Source organism: Pimephales promelas, chromosome 24 (genome assembly GCF_988280905.1).
Source record: "Pimephales promelas chromosome 24, fPimPro1.hap1.1, whole genome shotgun sequence".
NCBI classification, from domain to species: domain Eukaryota; kingdom Metazoa; phylum Chordata; class Actinopteri; order Cypriniformes; family Leuciscidae; genus Pimephales; species Pimephales promelas.
Genome location: NC_142792.1, coordinates 27,066,814 through 27,087,092, shown reverse-complemented (window position 1 = coordinate 27,087,092; position 20,279 = coordinate 27,066,814). Strand labels below are relative to the sequence as shown.

The 20,279-nt window shown below is 39.2% G+C and overlaps 1 protein-coding gene across 1 annotated transcript in view; it reads right to left on the bottom strand.

Annotated features, from left to right (window-relative positions):
- Positions 1-12,030, bottom strand: part of LOC120478347 (NLR family CARD domain-containing protein 3) — a 34,760-nt gene extending 22,730 nt beyond the window's left edge. Inside the window, exons 1-5 of the mRNA XM_039670201.2 lie at positions 11,922-12,030; positions 8,779-9,057; positions 8,579-8,671; positions 4,216-6,022; positions 3,132-3,305 (exon numbers count right to left, since the gene is read on the bottom strand). Coding sequence (XP_039526135.2) covers positions 3,132-3,305; positions 4,216-6,022; positions 8,579-8,671; positions 8,779-9,037 — 2,333 coding nt within the window. The 5' untranslated portion in view covers positions 9,038-9,057; positions 11,922-12,030. The remainder of the gene's footprint in view (positions 1-3,131; positions 3,306-4,215; positions 6,023-8,578; positions 8,672-8,778; positions 9,058-11,921) is intronic.
- Positions 12,031-20,279: the final 8,249 nt, after the last annotated feature.

The window sequence follows — 20,279 nt, the reverse complement described above, 5'->3', positions numbered from 1 at the left end:
TGATTCCGCAGTTGATTCCTCTGCTGGAATCGTCCCCCTGAAAGATTCCAGTCAGAGAGGATCTGCTGTCCCAATTTCAGGGCAGGATTTGGCATCCTCGCCCAGACATGTGGAAGCTGTACGTTTGGCCGATCAGAGGCTGTCGGCATTAGGCTTGGATCTCCCGACTGAGGTTCAGGAGACCATCGCTAGTGCTAGAGCCCTTTCTTCAAGGAGACTGTATTCTTCTAAATGGAAGGTTTTCGTGTCATGGTGCTTGGCACATGATAGGAACCCAGTTAACTGCCCTGTCTCTTCAGTATTGGAGTTCCTGCAGGAGAGGTTTACTTCCGGGGCGGCTGCTACCACCCTCAGAGTCTACATTGCAGCCATTGCAGCACATAAAGAATCAGACGAGATTCCCTTGGGTAAACTGAGGTTAGTTTCGGCCTTCATGCGTGAGGTTAGGCGCCTGAAACCAGTTCGCTCCCCTAGAGTTCCCTCATGGGACCTTTCTGTCGTCTTGGAGGGTTTAAAGGAGGCCCCCTTCGAACCCTTGGAGTCAGCCCCGGTTCGGATTCTGACTCTTAAGGTTTCACTTTTGTTGGCTTTATCTTCTTTGAAGCGGGTAGGGGACTTACAAGCTCTTTCTGTTAGCGAGTAATGCTTGGACTTCACTCCCGGTTTAGTCAAAGTTTCCTTGAGACCTAGGCCAGTCTATGTTCCTAAGGTTCTCTCCACAGCGTTTCGATCTCAGGTTGTTAGCCTTAATGCTTTCCACCCTCCTCCTTTTTCTTCTGAGGAGGATAGGAAGCTTAATTTCCTCTGCCCAGTTCGGTCTTTAAAGTTTTATGTAGACCGCTCCAGCAGTTGGAGGAAATCTAACCAGCTTCTGGTTTGTTTTGGTGCTGGCCGCCGTGGGCTTGCTGCGTCAAAACAGAGGATTTCTCATTGGGTCACAGAAGCGATATCTATGGCTTACAAGGTGCATGGTTTGCCTTCGCCTCTTGGCATTAGAGCACATTCCACTAGGAGTGTGGCATCCTCTCAAGCTCTTTTTAGAGGAGCTCTCTTAGAGGACATTTGTGTTGCGGCCGGCTGGTCCTCTCAGCACACTTTTGTACATTTCTACAATTTGGATCTTGATATGACTCTGGGTTCCCAGATTCTTTCTGTTTGAACCGTTTATAGTCATTATCTCATCGATACCAGTCATTACAGCGCTCTTTGCTTGGCGAGTTTGGTATCCCGTTCCCACTGCGCTATCCGCAGCATTGAGTGAACCTATGAAAGAGAACGTCTCTGGTTACTAGCATAACCTATGTTCTCTGAATAGGGAACGAGACGCTGCATTAGCGGCCAAGCTCCTCGCGCTGCTGACAGTCTTCTTTTCGGCAGAGAAATCTGAGGGGAAGATGGCGCACGCGCGTATATGATTATGTGACGTGATTGCGTCGGGGCAGGGCCAGACTGCGCGAGCGCCATCAGCCAATTAATTGGCGTGATTCTATTGGGCTTCAGACAATCGGCACATTCAGAGAATATCCCACTCCCACTGCGCTATCCGCAGCGTCTTGTTCCCTATTCTGAGAACATAGGTTTAGCAAGTAACCAGAGATGTTTTCACTGTGTGCTGTATGTAAAATAAGCGTTACCTTGTCAAAAGTTGTAGGGAAAAAAAAAAGTGTTTGAACCACAGACTGTGTGGAACCACATGTTTCTCTGATAATGTAGTTGGGTTTTGTTTTGTTTTTTTGTCAGCATATATAAACTGAAACTCTTTGTCTAAGACAGAGAGAGAAATGCCTGAGATGCAACAATGAAGTTTTGCTTATGTCTTATATAAATATAAGATATATTGGCAAAATGACTGGTGTCTGTTTCATGAAATTAATTAACAAGGGGAAGCAAGAATTTTAAATCTACAAAACCAACTCTCCTGTCTTTGATAAATGCCTTTTGTGATTTTATTTGGATATTTTTGCTCTATTTGATTTTAACATTTCCTTTTGTTGTCCTTATATTTTCTCTTTGACATTTTTAGATGTTTTTATTTGACCTTTTCGGGAAACATTCACCCTCCTGGCTTTTTCTATTGACCCCTTGTAACAATTGGAGTTACAGTTTTGGAATAACTTCATACAGTGGTTTGAATAAGTGTTTGCCCCCATGCTAAAGTTGCCTAAAAAGAGGAATAAAAAATCATCTTTTGGATATTGATCTTAATGCCTTAATTAGAAAAATGAGGAAAACTCCAACCTTTAAGGACACAAATTTTCTTTGTAAATGAATAATATATCATAAATAAATAAATGTTTTTCCTTAAAATACAGGGTGCATAAGTCATTGCCCCCCTATGTTAAATTCCCATAGAGTCAGGCAGATTTTTATTTTTAAAAGCCAGTTATTTCATGGATCCAGGATAATATGCATCCTGATAAAGTTCCATTGGCCTTTGGAATTAAAATATCCCCACATCATCACTCACCTTCCACCACACCTAGAGATTGGCATGGTTTTACTTCAGTTAGCCTAATAGCTGGTTTGATTTGCATTGAAAGATGATCTTATGGAAAGTACCCCATGCCAATGGCAATGGCCAAGTACCCCAAGCCATGGCCACCCCCTGGTGGCGCAATTGGTCCTTACAGTCAGAATGTATATATTTATGAATACATCACAACCTTCAGGCCAACAATTTTGATATTCATACTAAGCCATATCCTGTTCTCTTAAAAATGGGACGTTTTTTTTTAATACTAACAATGCAGTCAACTGATAAGTATCACTGTAAGTTAATTGCCATTTTGTGTAGTGTTAATTTTGAATCCTGGCTGAGATGCTAACCGTGTCCTGTGCACAGCCACTAGATGGCGCTGCAAACTTCAGTGCTGCCAGAAGCAAATCATGCATGAAATTAAAGCAGGTTTTTTTTTTTTTTTTTTACAGTTTTAGTAACTGTTTAAAGCCATTTTGAAAATTCAATCTTCATATAGTCCATTCCCTTCCCTTCACCCCAAACAATATTTACAATGCTGTAAAAAAATTTCACATTCTTGCAAATGTTTTGTCTCTCTGAGTCTCCGCTTACCTTGCTTATTGGTTAAGTCAGCCTCTGATTATAGCATAGTTCGTTATTGTAAAACATTTACCTCAGTATCTCCAAGTGACAGTTTGGACTCTTCAGTCCATCAGAAAGAAGCTTCACTCCTGAATCCTGCAGGTCATTGTTACTCAGGTCCAGATCTCTCAGGAAGGAGTTTGAGGATTGCAGAGCTGATGATAAACTCTCACAGGCCTGAACAGTGAGATTACAGCTGTGTAGCCTGTATGGAGAACAAAACAAAAAGTTTTAGTAATGCTTATTTGCGTTTATAATCTGGAGCTTGAAAAAAACTTTAAATGTAGTGAATTATCAAAGCTAACACAATTATCTCTTCATAAAAAATCAAACCAGCATTTATTTTCACACGCATTACATTTATTAATTTTTATGAACAGTCACTCATTGAAAATGAAGGCAATTGCAAAAGACTAAAGCCCGGAACACACCAAGCCGACGCCAAAGAACTAACGCTGATGAAAGCAAACTGTGTTGTCGCCTGACGTCCGTTCTCGTCGAGGTAAAAAGCTGCACTTGAACACACCGAGAGAACTGCAGGTGACTTTCAGCTAGAATGTGTGTTCTGCGCCTGTGTGTAATGAGACAACTGTCTATTTCTGCGGATATATTAGTCTATATTCGTCATTCAAAAAGGAAAACCGGCGCTGCCGGTTGCAGATACACATAACGTAAACAAAGCAGCGCGTGCTTACCGTTTTGAATATCAATCCTGCTAAACACTTTCTTTATTCCACTCCGCTCATGTTAATATTGAAATATTCGCCAAGGAACAATCAGGTAAGAAGACGTAACATAAGAACAGCCTTCTATCTTTACCGTTTTGACTTCTTTGCTCGCTGTTTTGCTTTTATTCTTGTGCACTGACTCTTTCACTAAGCTGAACAGCCAATCAGACTTCTCTCTTTCCCTAACGGCTCGACGCCTATTCAACATGTCGAATCGGGAGAAATAAAGCCAACGAGGACTATTTTTAGCCAACGGCACGGAACCGTGCGTATCACACCGAGGAGACTTAGTTGGCCAACGTACAAAATCTGCCAGACATCCGACCGTCGGCTTGGTGTGTTCAGGGCTTAACAGTGTTTATAAATGAATGTAAAGTAGACTCTTACAGTGCTCTTCTGGTGTTTTTGATGACTGGCAGTAGTCTCATCACTGCTTCATCAGATCTTCTGTATTTCTGCAGTTCAAACTTCTCTTGAGTCTCTTCTGACATCAGGAGCACGTACACCAGACCAGACCACTGAGCAGAGGAGAGATTCTGTTCTGAAAGATTTCCTGAGCTCAGGTATTTCTGGATTTCCTCCACAAAGTCATCTTTCAGTTCACTCAGACAGTGGAAGAGATTGATGGTCCTCTCTACTGATTCTTCCTTCGCTATTTTCTTTTTTATATAGTCAACAGTGTTTTTCATGTCCCCTGTTCTGAGCTCCAGTCCAGGCAGTAGTCCCTTTAGGTCACTCTGATTGGACTCCAGACCCAGGAGGAACCGAAGGAAAAGGTCCAGGTGTCCGTTCTCACTCTGTAAAGCTTTCTTGACTGCAGCCTTATGAAGCTGAAACAGTGGCTTTTTGGACAGTTTCCATGCCAGTTTTCTCCAGAATTTAAGAAATAGGTCAGCTTTCCCATCTTTGCCCATCATAAACACATAAAGAGCAGCAAGGAATTCCTGTACGCTGAGATGTACAAAGCTGTAAACGTTTCTTGCTGCTATCTTTTCCTCCTGAAACATTCGAGTGCATAACCCAGAGTACAGGGACCCTTCACTGACATCGAGTCCACACTTCTCAAGATCTTCTTTGTAGAATATCAGGTTTCCTTTCTCCAGCTGTTGAAAGGCCAGTTTCCCAAGCTTCAGAATAATCTGATCAAAAGACACTGCATTGGCTTTAGGTTCAGAGGCACCACAGTATTTTTTTTCCATCTGTTGCTTCTGAGAAATTAAGAAACTTGTGTACATCCCTGTGAGAGTTGTGGGTGTTTTGTCATTGCTCTCTTGATCGAGTAGAGGCTGAAGAACAATAAGAGAGATCCAGCAGAAGACAGGGATGTGGCACATGATGTACAGGCTCCTGGATTTCTTGATGTGACTGATGAGGTTTCCAGCAACCTCGGGTCTGCTGTTTTTGATGAAGTATTGCTCTTTCTGCTCATCGTTAAATCCTCGCACCTCTGTCACTTGATCAATGTAGTCACGGGGAATCAGACTGGCTGCTGCTGGTCTGGAAGTGACCCAGATGAGAGCAGAGGGAACCAGATGTGCCTTGATAAGGTTTATTATTATATTACTCACTGTTGTTTTTTCATTCACATTTGTAAATATGTCATCTTCTTTAAAGTTCAAAGTAAAGCGACATTCATCCAGCCCATCAAAGATGAACATAACTTTACCATCACCTTCAGGAAGAGAGGTCAATTCTTCAGGACTTTTAGAGAAGTATTTGTTGAGCAGTCCCATGAGACTGTACTCTTCTTTAATCAAATTCAATCTACGGAATGGAAGTGGAAATATGAAATCTATATCCTGATTTTCTATTTCCTCAGCCCAGTCAAAGATGAATTTATTGACAGAGACAGTTTTTCCGACTCCTGCGATCCCCGTCGTCAGCACTTTTCTGTTTCGACAATCCCTGTCACACTGGACTTTAAACATGTCATTACACTTGATTGGCTTCTCCTTGGCAGTTAATCGGTTGTGATGTGATTCGATCTGTATCACCTCATGTTCGTTCACTCTTCCTCCAGTCTCATTCTCCACTACATATAAATCAGTGTAAATATCGTGCAGGTATTCCTGATGACCCGTCTCTGAATTACCAACCAATATCCGCTTATAGTCCTCTTTTAATTTGTTCTTCAGTCTGCGGCTGGTCTCTGTGTAATCATGAAGAGTAGCTTTTCTATCGTCTGTAGTTGAGCCTTTAAGAAAGAAGGGAAAAGACAGCAAAGACTAAGTGATTGTGTTTTTCATAAATTCCTGCTTCTACTATATTCAAATGAATCACACTCTTACTGCAATAATGTTTACAAGGACATCTTACAATGATATATACTTACTAAAACTTTTAACTTTTATTTGTTTTATTTGTCCGTACGGCGATTTGTTTTGCAGCAAGACATAGACACAGATACAAATACAGATACAAGACCGAAATACAAAGTACTTAATGTTACAGGCACTGGTTGTACAACAGAGAATTGAGAATAAAGATAGGCCTAAGTGCTATAGAATAAAATGCTCTATTTCTAAAATGGGCCTCCATTTCGACAGCCACATATTAAAAAGAAACAGCTGACACTGTTAATCATCAAAAACAACATAGCAACACAGAAGGACATTTCCATGCCAATCACCATTTCATTGACAACATCATCAACGTCAATACTATACATATTATAGCAACCCCATCACTATTTATTTATTAAGTTTTATCTACTCCTCCGGGCTGAGTTTAGAAGAGAGATGGCGGTTGGAACGAATGAGTGATTTTATCTATTGCTCTTTACTGGGGGTAATCTAAGCCGAGAACTAGAAGGTAAGATCTGAAACTGAAGGGGTTGAGAGCTATCAGAAATAACTGATCTGGTCTTCCTAACTACCTGTCTGTTATACAGGTCAGTGAGGCTACACTCCTGGATACCTATAATTTTACTGCTGACCTTCACTATATAGGAAAGAGCAGTTTTGGCCTTGACAGTGAGATTACCATACCAGCAGATTACTGAAAATGTTAAAACAGACTCAATGTTTGATTTATAAAAAAGGGTCATGAACGTCTTATCGGCTTGAAACTTGTTGGCCTTTTTTGCAGAGCATCTCTGTGTTGTAATTACAATTCAACTTATTGTAAATAAAACTGTCGAGATACTTCTTTGTTTCTACGAATCCCACCATCTACCCATTGATGATAGTGTTCTGTGGAGTTGATGACTTGCGCCTAAAATCAATCAGCATATCCTTTATCTTTTCTACATTTAATTCCAGTAATGCCAGAGCACAAAATCATCAACAACAGCACCATGATCACTTTCCTCAGAGGAGAGGAGACTGACAATAGCAGAATCATCTGCAAATTTTAAAATATGTCTATTTTCATGTTGGCTACGGCAATCATCAGTATAAAGAATATAAAGGAGTGGTGAGAGTACACACCCCTGAGGAGACACCATGGATGATGACATCTTCTCAGACAAGCGACCATTCATCCTTACTCTCTGAGTTCTGTCAGTTAAAAAGTCAAGAATCCATCCCACAATGTTAAAATCAAGGTCAAAGTTCTTTAAGAGCTTATCAACTAAAATGTGTGGTTGGATTGTATTAAAAGCAGATGAAAAATCAACAAATAAAATCCTTGCATGCATTTTGCTTCCTTCGAGATGTTTGAATAACAAATTTAACAGAGTGGTAGTGGCATCAACTACCCCTCGCCTAGCCCTGTAAGCAAAAAGTGGGTCAAGGAGATTATCTGTTTTTGTGAGAACAACTTTTTTAACCAGTTTTTCCAAAACATTTCATGACTAAGGAGGTCAGGGCAACCGGCCTAAGGTCAATTAATATCTTGGGATGATTATGTTTGGCCACTGGAATGACCATAGACTGTTTCCAGATATTCAGCAATCTCTGTTGCTCTAGAGACAATTGGAAAATATAATGAAAAATTGGGCATAATTGTTCTGCACCAGAAATGAGCAGGCGACTGCCTATGTTGTCAGGCCCCGGGCTTTGGCTCTGGAGTGTTTAAACATATTGACCACTGTTTGTTCATCAAAAAAGGGGGACAAGACCATTCCCTGATAGGTGGGATTTCTGTTCTAGAATAACATTTCAAAAATTAGAGGTATCAAACCTCAAATAAAACTTTAGCCCTCCAACACAACCTTAACCTTCTTTTCTCTTTTGGTGCCGATAACAGTTTTCATACCACCCCAGGCTGAACGTAGATTTCTTCCACCAAAGTCTTTCTCTATTTTTTCTTTGTAACCCTGCTTTGCTCTCCTTTCTTATTTCCTTTTTCAGCCTGTTCAACTCTAAGAAGTTGCCTTCCCTAAATGCCTGCCTCTCTCTGTTTAATAACAGCTTAAGTGGTTTTCTTACCCATGGCTTATTACTTGGATATACATGTACAATCTTATCAGGAATTTCATTATCAACACAGTAGCATGCAGAACAGCTGATACCATTTGTAAGATCATTAATATTGGTACAGGACTCCTTAAACATGCCCCAATTGGTGCAATCAAAACAGCCCTCTAGGCTCAGGATTGCATCCTCAGTAACTTTTTATGCGTTTAAAAAGAGTTTTTCCCCTCTTTAAGGCCGTGCGGTACGACGGGGAGAGCTGAATGCAGCTGTGATACAACATAAATGCCAAATGCCGTGATTAATACTTGAATGCAATTGGAAATGGATTTATTGGATTGTCACTCTTGTACTCATATCACTACTGGACACTAAAGACAGTTATTGTTATTTACCCCTGATCTCTTCTGAAAGTGCTCCAACAGCGGCAGATGTCTTCATATTGCCTTCAGCCTGACTTGAGTGTGTAAGAGAGAGAGGATCACTCACTGGGAAACAAAGACCACACAAACTCATCAGCAGAGAAAAGTTTAAGTCAAACCATTACATTGGTAAACAGTCAATCACTTTACAGTCACAGTGAATTAAACCTCACCTTGCTTGTGTTTGTTCTCCAGCTGCTCAGCCAGATGATTCTGGTTCATCTTCCTCAGGATCTCCACCGTGATCTTCACTGCTTCTTCTGGTCCAAAACATGCTACCATCTTATCCACAGTTTTCATCCTATCTGCATTCTCCATATCACACTTTTTTATACAGGCATTATCATTCTCTAAGTGCCACTTAAACGTCTTCTGTTCAGCTTCCTCCAGGTCCATTAGTGAGTTTTTCAGCCGTTCTTTAACAGACGCCATCGTCCTTCACAGATTCACAGCTGCAGGATAAAAAAAGTAGTTTCACTCTTGACCTAACCACTCGCTAACCATAAATGTTATTTGGATTATGAAATTAAGCTGTGATCGGATCAGGATTCTCATCCAAACTAATCTGTTAAAGGGGTCAAATGAGTACCCTAGCAACAAAACAGCAACACCCTAACATCCACCCAGAGTACCCTAGCAACCACCCCAAGTACCATAAAAACCACATAGTAACCACCCTGAGTACCCTAGCAACCATATTAAGAAACCACATAGAAGCACCCTAGCAACCACATAGCAACACACTAATGTCCACCCAGACTACCCTTGCAACTACCATAGAAACCATATAGCAACCACCCATAAGGTCCTCGCAACCAAATAGCCAACGCCTTAGGAACCAACCTGAGTACCCAAGCTACCATCCTAAGAAACCACATAGCAACAGCAACCACTGCAGGTACCCTAGAAACCATATAGCAACACACTAGCAATCCCCCAAGTGCTCAAGCAACCGCATAGAAACATCCTAAAATCCATCTATCTATCTATCTATCTTGTCTGTTATTCTGATAGACTGTATAGCTTTCAAAAACTTCAAACTTTAAGCATTTAAATTATCTTCATGCTTTCAGGTGAAGACTAACATTTTAGTGTTTAATTTTTTTGTTATATTTTTCTTTATTCATTTGCATAATAATTTAATAGAAGTCAGACTATGTTTGTACATGTGTGCTGAGCAGAGAGATGGAAGAGTTATGTACAGTATTCTGCTTAAAGGTATACAAGTAAAATGCATTGTTCAATTAGCAGAGATGTCCCAATGATGATGATCCTTCAAATATGTACAGTTGGTATGCTCTTTGCACGGAAAGGAATGTTTCAACTGATGCAAATGTACCATTTGTATACCACTAATGTATACACTGAGAAATAGATTCTTAATTTTTAGTGAAAACACATTAGGCAAGCGGAACGCAAGTACGACGTGATGACGTCACGACTATGCTAATTAACGTATGATGTTATCTAGCGACATTTAGCGATTTTTAGGGAAGACGTTAGCTACTTTCATTTGAAAATAGTTGGCAACACTGGCTTGGCTCCAAAGAAAAAAGCAAATGGTGCGTGCATCTACTTCCGTTTTTATACCCGCTCCACGGGGCGGAGTGTGAGATGCATATCTTACACGCCAATGTGCATTGGCTCGTTCAATAATACTGGAAGACAATAGGCTCCCTGAAGTGATCCCATTCCAGTCGACCGTCGACTACATCCACCCCTTATTCTCTGTTTTTATTTTTTTCCCTTTAACAAATGTGTTGTCTCAACATTAAGGCAGTCTATGCTCTAGTACTGTTACTCTTACTCTAAACGAGTTGTCTGACTGGTTTATCATTTTGATTCTAGAATTGATTACTTCAATGATGCGTCATACTGTGATAGTTAAGCAGTGAGTAATGTTGTTGTACAGAAAACATAGTTTAGATTGTTGAATGGCAGGGCTGTCCATCCCCAAATTACACAAACATTTCATTAAAATGTCTACAAAACTACAAAACTGATCCGAGATCAGGTAAAAACCATAAACGCTGGTTTACTGGGATCGACAGCGAACCATTGAAATTTCAAAATATTTTGAAACAGTTGTGACGTAAAAAAGCCTTTATTACAGAATTAACGTGACGAAAGTGGCCATCAAAAATTTGATTGAACTAGATGCAAACTGGAGTATAAAGTCAGTATCTCTTGGCTCTGCCTAGGCACTCGAGAATTTAGAAGAAATAAAAGCATTTATTCATGGGTATAACATCTTTATAAGCATTCATATATCCGCACAGTAAGTGTGTGTGAGGATCACATGCCAAGGAGACATGTAGAAGAGTGAGAGGAGTTTAACCACACAGGAGTGTGAATGCAATCTAGGATAGTTTCCACTGACGCATATGTTGACTGAAGTATTCTCTTTAAGGAAGGAGGATTGTGTAGCATGAGATATACTTTCAGTTTTAAACATGAACACACGTTTCTCTACATTGTAAGAATAATGTAAGTTCCTTTGGTCAGCGTATAAACGCCAAACCTTTTGACGAATGATTCTGTGATTTGAGGAGAAAGTTAAATAACTAGTCTAGACTTGTGGCAGGTCTGCCAACTCTCAGGCATTCAGTGCGAGACTCACACTATTGACACAGTTCACACACTTACTCACGTCACACAACCATATTCTCACGCAGTGAAAAATCACAGAGCAAAGACACTGACACCGACAGATGACACAGAGCAGGGTACTATGATATGAAACAAAGTCTCAGCTTTCAAATTCTGTCAATCTTATTACAAAATTCAAACAAAAAATACTGTTTTTGCGCTCCATAATTCTCACACCAAGCTAAACTCAAAAGTTGGCAGCCCTGCTAGTACTAAACTAAAATGGTTAGCATTTCCTTATCTATATAGTTGTATGATTCATTAGTCAAATAAATAAATTCATCAAATAAATAAAGCTTGCTTTGACTGATAGCAATATTTATTTTTCTAAGATTTCTAGAGATATCACAATATATTTTTATCATGAATTATTTTGGCCATGACAATCGTGTACTGAAAAATCTGATATTGTGACAGTCATAATCTGATTGAGTTGTAATACAGGTTGTGAGATGAATATGGTTATTTATGAAGAGAGAAATATGAGGCATCAGAAAGCTGTGTTGTTTAAATCTGCAAAGCAAAGAATTGCTTTGAGATTTGTACGCAGTCAAAAAAACTGTATAAACAATGTGTCAACGCTTATTAAGTCTAGATCAATGTGAATGGAAATGACACTTTCAAACCTATATCTATCATTATATTTTATAAAGAAGTATTTACTAACCATGAATAATGACGATGTGGTGTTGCTCAATCCTCCACTGAACTTGAACTGTCTTGAGCAGAAGTTACTTTGAAACTCATTTAAACGTGTATTTCCGTAAAGAATGAAGTTTCTGAACTTAAACCTGTTAAACCAGAACTTTTTCAGTGAACTTTTTTTTTTCCAGTGAACCAGTTTTTCAAAAGGAGTAGTGACTTTTTTCTTTAAACCTGCATTGCCTTCTAAGCTTTTTACTGTTGTTCTTGTTTTTTTCTCTGAGACTTCAGTTTGTTTGTTGTCTTCCTGAAAGCAGTCATGTTTTGCACATAAATCAGTTGAATCTGCATAACTATGATCCTCATTATTGATATCCACTGTTCCAGCAGTGTCAACATAACTCTGTATTATCACTTCTAAAAATAGAGTCTCACCTTATTTTCTAAACTTTTGCAGGTTCAGACAAACACTTCCTGTTAAGTCAGTGTTTCAGACAAATCCATACGTTAACAATGGAGCTGTTCAGAGAGTTTTACTTTGTTCTTGAACTTATGTATAAAGAAACACTGACAGTTCTTATTTCAATGAGTTCAGTAAAGTAATTCACAGATCCGAACTTATTGTTGTGAGTGAAACTATGAAGATATTTTTGGTCCAAAACTACTGAACGCCTGTGACAGAGGGATTTGAAGTTGTAGAGAAAATCAACAAATGTGTATCAGTATCTTCCACAAACTCAACACAACAGATACACCTTCTCAAATCCTTCATTACAGGTGCACAAAAACTCGAACCCTCACATTTTTGCTACAACTGCTGCAGTGAATATGGTGCAAAACGCATTTACATGGATAAGTTTTGCTCATCTGCAAATCAGTATGTGAATTCATCCGATGAGAGCTGCACACTTGTAGAATATTTTCTCACAAATGTCTTGTATATATTTTCTAGCACAAACACAAGTACAAAACTACAAATGCATGAATCTGCTGCGACAAATCTCAAACAAACACTGTTTTTCGCGTTCAAGTGATAAGTTTTGCTTGCTCTCCCTTTTGCACCAAGTGCACCGTGAAGATGAACGGGCCAATCAAATTGCCAGGGGGGGGCTTTATACGATGATGGACAGATGAGCTGCAAGGACGTAGCTGCTAATCATCACGTTATCAAAGAGCGCTTTATTGGTCTCCCTCAGAAATGACTGCAGCTGGAGAATTGAGATGTATAGATTCCGCTGTCGCGTCTGTTAAAAAAATAAATCGACAGTGTATTAATTTTAATAGACAAACAGAGAACTGCAATCAAGGCATTTGTCGATCGGAAAGATATTTTTGGCGTCCTTCTTACATGATTCGGGAAACGTGTAACTTATCAGCTGGCTCTGACGGTCGTTAAAGAGTAACTAAACCCCTGGTCAGAGCCTGACTCCACCCACTAGCAATATTTGAAAAATGCTGAAAAAATGGGCAGACCCCAGCGGGGCCAGGGGGCGTGCACCTGAGACCCGCCGTGAGTGACAGCTGCTGTCAGACTCTAAAATAGAGAGAGACTGGAGTGACGCAAGTAGCTTGCTTTGTAACAGAGCGGCCATTTGAAGTCGAGGACTTCACCTGAAGTGGATGAGGGTGAATTGTATGTAGACACAGGGCCAAATCCATTCGAGCCGCTGGCTCAAACTGCGGTCTTAACTCCCGCATCGCGACCGGCATCTGATGAGTTTTGTCGTCGAGTTGATCTCAATAGCGCACGCTCTGTGGGCATATATTCATATTGATATTCTGCCGCTATGTGAAAAAATCCAGCAAAATGCGCCGGCTCGTTTGTCGACCCCAGAGGATTAACTTTATCCTAACCATAAATTGTGATTAAAATATCCATGATCACTCACATCAAGACGCCGCTGCGGTGGAGGAGTCCGTGTTTGGCACTGCGTGTGGAGAAGCCCATGTCCACCTCTATTCCGTTACTATCCTGATCACTGTACTAAACACTGATAAATCTATGCTAACTTGAAGCTATCCTAACTGTACTATGCTACTAGCTACACAAAATAATCTAAATTATCTATATAATGCTATGCTAAATAGATGCAACAATACTCTATCCTGATCGTTTTCAAAAATAATCTAAATAACTATATAAATGCTATGCTAACTCGATGCTAATATATGCTATCCTGATCGTTTTCAATACTCATAAATCCAACTCCTGACTCGCTACAGTAGTTTTGACGGAACCAGATGCTTTTATACCAGGGGCTGCCAAGGGCGTGGTGAGCTCGCACCAAGGGCGTGACAGAGTGGCGTCTGAGAGTTCCCTACGTCAGAAAGTACCCCTACTGCAGGAGCTTTCCGTTCAACCTGAAGAGGGCAGCACTCAGACGTTTTTACACCATATATTTGAAAATCAAAACACTTTATACTCAATTGTCAAAAAATGTACTCGAATCAATGAACAGCATTTATGAAGCTCCATTCTTACAGATCATTAACTAAAAAAAGTTGTTTTGGTGTTTAGTTACCCTTTAAGAAGATGGGACGTAATGAAAAGCCTGTGGTCGTTGTGGTTTCTCCTTTGGTCGCACTCATGGAGGAGTAAGTAAAAGAAGCAACAATCGTTATTTAACTTCTAATCTAAAATAAGTAAGTTCTGTAGTTGAAAACTGCGCTATACAAAGGAGTTGACTTATGCGTTGCTCTGATTGGTTGGTAGGTTTACCGACTATTGAGTGCAGAGTTTTTTTTTTTCCTGGTTCGGTTAAGACACGCCTCATAATCAAAGCCCAACGGAGCGGTATCAGACTTATTTTCTTATTAGAAAATGAGTATGACGAAGTCAGGCTAGGGTAATCTATCAAAAGCCACTTTTTTTTTAAATCAGGCACAGATACTAAACCCAATTTGAGCTAAAATCACAAAACGACTTGCATATAAGGAAATGTGATTGACTACATTTATTAACAGTGAAACATTTTTAATAGTGATGTGTCGTTCATGAACGATTCGTTCATTTTGAACGAATCTTTAATATGACTCGGGACTATCGAGTTGTCTCAGGGAGTGATTTGTTCATGTTGTGTTACCCGCGCATGCGCATTGCGCAACATATGGATTCTGAATCTGTACTGGAAACAGAAATGATTAGTTCATCTCTCGAGTCTCGAGTTCGGGTTCGGGGCGAGTCCGAGTCTTTCGTTCTTCCTGTCAGTCCCATAGAGCCTATGCTGTCAGTACCGGAAAGAGAAATGATTAGTTCATCTCTCGAGTTCGGGTTCGGCCGGGTCCGAGTCTTTCGTTCTTCCTGTCAGTCCCATTGAGCCTATGCTGTCAGATCACCGGAAAGAGGAATGATTAGTTCATTTGAGTCTTCGGGTTTGAGTCCTTCGTTCTTTAGTCACGTGAATTGTCACCGTATTGAATACCCAAATTCACAAACTTTTTACAAACTAATTCACAAACCTTTTACAAACAAGCACGTAGATGATGTATAATATAATAGTAGTTAATTAATGTACAATATATAATAAAACACACCACAGATGCATAATATAGAAAAGAGACGGACAGGGACAATAATAAGGAATAATGGACGTTTATAATGTTTATTGAACATATTTTGTATTTTAATGCCTAGGCTATATAACACAATATTCAGACGCAGTCAATAATACGAATCTAATGTTGTATTTGATGCGAGACCCGTGGCCACGTGAGAAAAGAACGACGGACTCAAACCCGAAGACTCAAATGAACTAATCATTCCCCTTTCCGGTACTGACAGCATAGACTTAATGGGACTGACTGGAAGAACGAAAGACTCGGACCCGGCCGAACCCGAACTCGAGAGATGAACTAATCTTTAATCTTTCCGGTTCTGCTATATCGCGTGGCACGGCCCAGCAGACAGCACAGATCAGAGTCAGACACTGACGAGTCAACAGCTAACGTCTCGAGACATGAGAGGAGGAGAACAAACCTGATAAATATGAAGTTGCAAAGCAAAGAACGTCTCGGATCAGGAGGTGAGGTGAACTATAACAGGGTCAGACTGCATAGCCTGAACTTGAGACCCAGCAACTAATTAATAACGTTTCAGTTATTTCAGTTGCTTTTGGCTTTGGCTGCATTACCCTATTATGTTATTTTTACAAATGTAATTAAGATTTTCGTAAGTACTAGATGTTTTGGGATATTTAACATGACATTTTAATTATATAATTATGAAATGACCGAAATGAATGAAATGACTCGATAAAAGATTCGTTCATTTTACTGAACGAGACTCAAAGATCCGAATCAGTAAAATGATCCGAACTTCCCATCACTAATTTTTAAAGAGTGCCATTGAACACAAAATATACAAATTAAACAATATAAATTAAAGAAATTTCAATGACCAATGTCTATTTCAAACTTTCAGCAGTGCTGTTATGAAATATAAATAATCTGTAAACAAAATGCACAAATAATAAGGAATAAATAAATAATATACAAACTTTCAAGGACATTGGGGAACTGTGGAAAAGCATATATGTTTCAATAAAACGTATTTGTGTAATGCAGTTGCAGTAATTATTTGTAAATTATGAAAGATATTTTAATTGAGCTAAATAGCTATGCCATGCATGTCATATCATATATATATATATATATATATATATATATATATAAAATTTGTGTGTGTGTGTGTGTGTGTGTGTGTGTATATATATATATATATATATATATAGGTGATGTATGTATGTATTTGTGTGTGTGTGTGTGTGTGTGTGTGTGTGTGTGTGTGTAGCACATATTTCAGTGTATTAAAGCATATAAAGACAAACTTTAAAAAGACAAACTATATGTAAAAAATATAGTGACTATCTTGGTCTTGATGGACAATATAAATATTAAATCCTATATATGGGAATTTATTGCCTAATATATCACATGGTACATTCCAATATACTGCAATATATTTTTGTTTCGTAAGGGGAGGTCTTGTCTTCATTAAACTAAATAAAATCAAAACAATTTAGATCATATCAGGTACGTATCATACCCTCTACTATAACTGCCACGTCTTCTGTGAGTTGTTTGGCTATAGGAGGATCTTTTGTGACGTCATTGTTTACGTTTGTCGCGTTGCATCATGGGAATCATGTGGCAAGAAACACCACTAGATACCTGTAATTTGATTGCTTTGCACGTTTGGAGGAGGATTTAGAGAAGAGGATGGTTCACTCTTGCTGTGTGGTCGATTGTACGGTTTGTTGGGGGCCTGATAAAAAGTTTTTCATTTCATTTTAAATAAATAAGAACACTGATCAATGAAGATTTACCCGGCTTTGCAGTGAGCAGTGATTATTTCTCCGTTCTGCGATCACCCACGGGAGATGCGATCACGCTGTGACTTTCCTTGGCCAGGTCTAACCTCTGCTTTTACAGACTGATCTCATGAAATGCTGCATGTATAACACGCCAATTCATATTTCCAACACGCATATTCGCTTTTCAGCGTGTTTATGAACGCCATTGACTTAATGTTACATTACTGTATATAAATATGACCTACCCGTCCCTGGGGTTAATAGCATTTATGAGTCTTCCCCTACCATCCTAGGAAAAATATATCGCTCCCCAGATGTAGATCTACATTTTGCTTCGTTTCGCTTCATTTAATTGTAGAGACATACACGCATAGCTCAAAATGCAAAAAGATAACACGCCACTTGATTTGAAAGTGGCGTGTATGTTTAAGCAAAAGTCATGATGTCATGTTGTTTTTAGCACTATCACTGCTTTCTGTTTGAAAGAAAAGATCAGCGCAACTTTTCGAGAAACAAAATAATCATAGGCCTCCCGACTTTTGAAAGCCTTTAATCTTTCATGAGTGAAGGGTCCAGGGGTTTCTATTAAATAAGAATAAATGTCTCCCCAGCAGATTATAGTGGCCAAGACACGGGCGAGTCGGACCGACGTTTTTTGACATCCCAAATCACATATGGGCTTTGAATAACTTCAATTTTGTCACCAATACAAATTTTGAGCTTCTCTCCAAACCTCCTCCGGTCGTCAGATATTAAAGTGCTTATATATTATGGCTTAAAAGTGCTTGTCGCGTCTTTACAGCCGGTCATTCTATTGTTTTCTTGCCACCCAACGACTCGCGCATGCGTACACTGATGTCAACAAAGATCCTCCTATTCAAGACTGTTTAAAGATCTCCTTGTCACTCATTGACCCAGCATAAAGCTGAGAGACAAATGTGACTGCATCATTTGGCACTCTCCCAATGAGGCCTTTCATTGTGCAGTGAGATTTGTAGTTTGAGGACATTCCCTCTGGAGTAGTGGGGAGGATGTTGTCTGACATCTGAGTTCAGTGCAGTCAAGGATCACCTGTGTGTCTGGGAAAGCACTGAACTCTTCAGGGAGGTGAGCTTTGACTTGAGCTGGTGAAAGCCACACACACACTGATCCTGACTGTGAGTAGAGGTAGTTTGTCCATGTTGAAATTATTCTGCTCACCATGGATGGGTGCACATAGAAACGGTGTCCCAAGTGTCTCTACTTCAAACCCACCGACAGATGAGAAAAAGAAAAAACTCATCAATTGGCTGCAGCTGCTGTCTTTGGAAAGATAAAAACATGGATGAAAGGTAAGTTTGTATTATGTTATTGTAACCCATTAGTGGGATTTAACACCACAAAAATAAAAGGAGGAAAAATATCTCCTTGGGTATAGCTCACCAAATACTTATATTCACTGTTTATAATAGTATCTGGAGTCCCGGGTTCGGGATCTCACACCTTGCATTAAAAAAAAAAAAACTTGTTTAAATTAATGTCTGTAGTACTAACTTAAATGAAAATAATATTAAGTAAACCAGTGAATAAACTTAAATATGAAATAGAATGAATTAATAAATTATAATGAAATGAATTAACATAAAATTATAATGAATTGAAAAATCAGATCACTGAACAGAAACAGTTTACTGGAATTTCATTCCTCTCAATTTGCACGGATCACTTTTCACACATCACATGCGAATCCCCTTTGACAAATCACCATTTGAAAATAAAATCAATGACAATAAAAGAAAAATTAAATATAATAAGAAAAATAAAATTTTAAAAATCAGTTCGTGCACACTAAAGTATAAGTGCTATGCAAATGACTCAGTTTAGTTTATGTGAATGTGAATTGACACCACACTGCAAGGTTATGCGTTTAAAAAAATTTTAAACCCCAAAAGTTTAAACATTTGTTTGCTCTAACCTATTTATGTACAATTTACTTGTAAATCGGATTTTAAGATCACACACAAAAAAAAGTCACATTACACAAATCAATCATACTTCAGCAAGGACACATTAAAGTAATCAAAAAGTGAACGCAGTCATTTATAATGTTACAGAGATTTTTTATTTCGGATAAATCTACTTTGAATCTTCTATTCATCAAAGAATCCTGACTTTTTAAAAAGAAAACATTAATAATAATCAGAAATGTTTCTTGGGCAGCAAATCACATCAGCATCTTATTACCTCGGTAATATTTAATGTTTTCTTGCGTGGCTGGATGTTGAGTTTGTGTGGGCTGTGATGGATTATGACCGGTGTCGTGATCATTCTCAAATGTAGTGTTGCTGGTGTAGTCAGTGGTTAGATCAGTAGCAGTCTATTCTGCCCTAAAAAGGAAAAGCGCAGTAACTACACATTTGGTCAAAATTGAGTTAAGACTTGTAATGGGCTTTATGACATGTGTTCTGTCTTGTGAAAAAATATCTGGGTTAAATTATGTCCCGTTTCGGAGAGGCATTACCACATAATCTATCCATAACGTGTTTGACTGGCTGGTATAAACTTTAAAGGCCTTTTTCTCCGTTTCTTTGTTTGCGTAGTTAGTGCACTTTGCCTTTGTAGGGCAGTATTTAATCGGGACAGTTGGCATGTGAACGTATGATATTAGCAACATGTGTTTGTTGTACAGCCGCGGATCAGTTATTCACTGTGTAAAACGCATCATAATACGTGAACGCACTAACAGCACGCTCCTGCACCGCAACACACACTGCAAACGGGTGTGAAACGGACGTTAGATCCACTACAGTTCTAAGAAACTTAGATGTGTTTAAGAACTCTTTTTTTTTTGTACAACAGCAGCACTCATCTTGTTTGTTTATTAGTGGATGCGGATGACCAGTCGTAGACCGGAAACTGATATGCCGACTTCTGACAAAAGCGGAAGTTCGAAACTACGGTTGTGCACATAGCCTATTGTTAAAGACTGTTCATCTGTTACCCGGACGCCTTCCCGCATCCTCCGGGGATTTCCTGAGCCATACGTGCAGACGCTCTTCAGTTGTCTGTTTTCTAAGAAGCTTTCTGTTTGT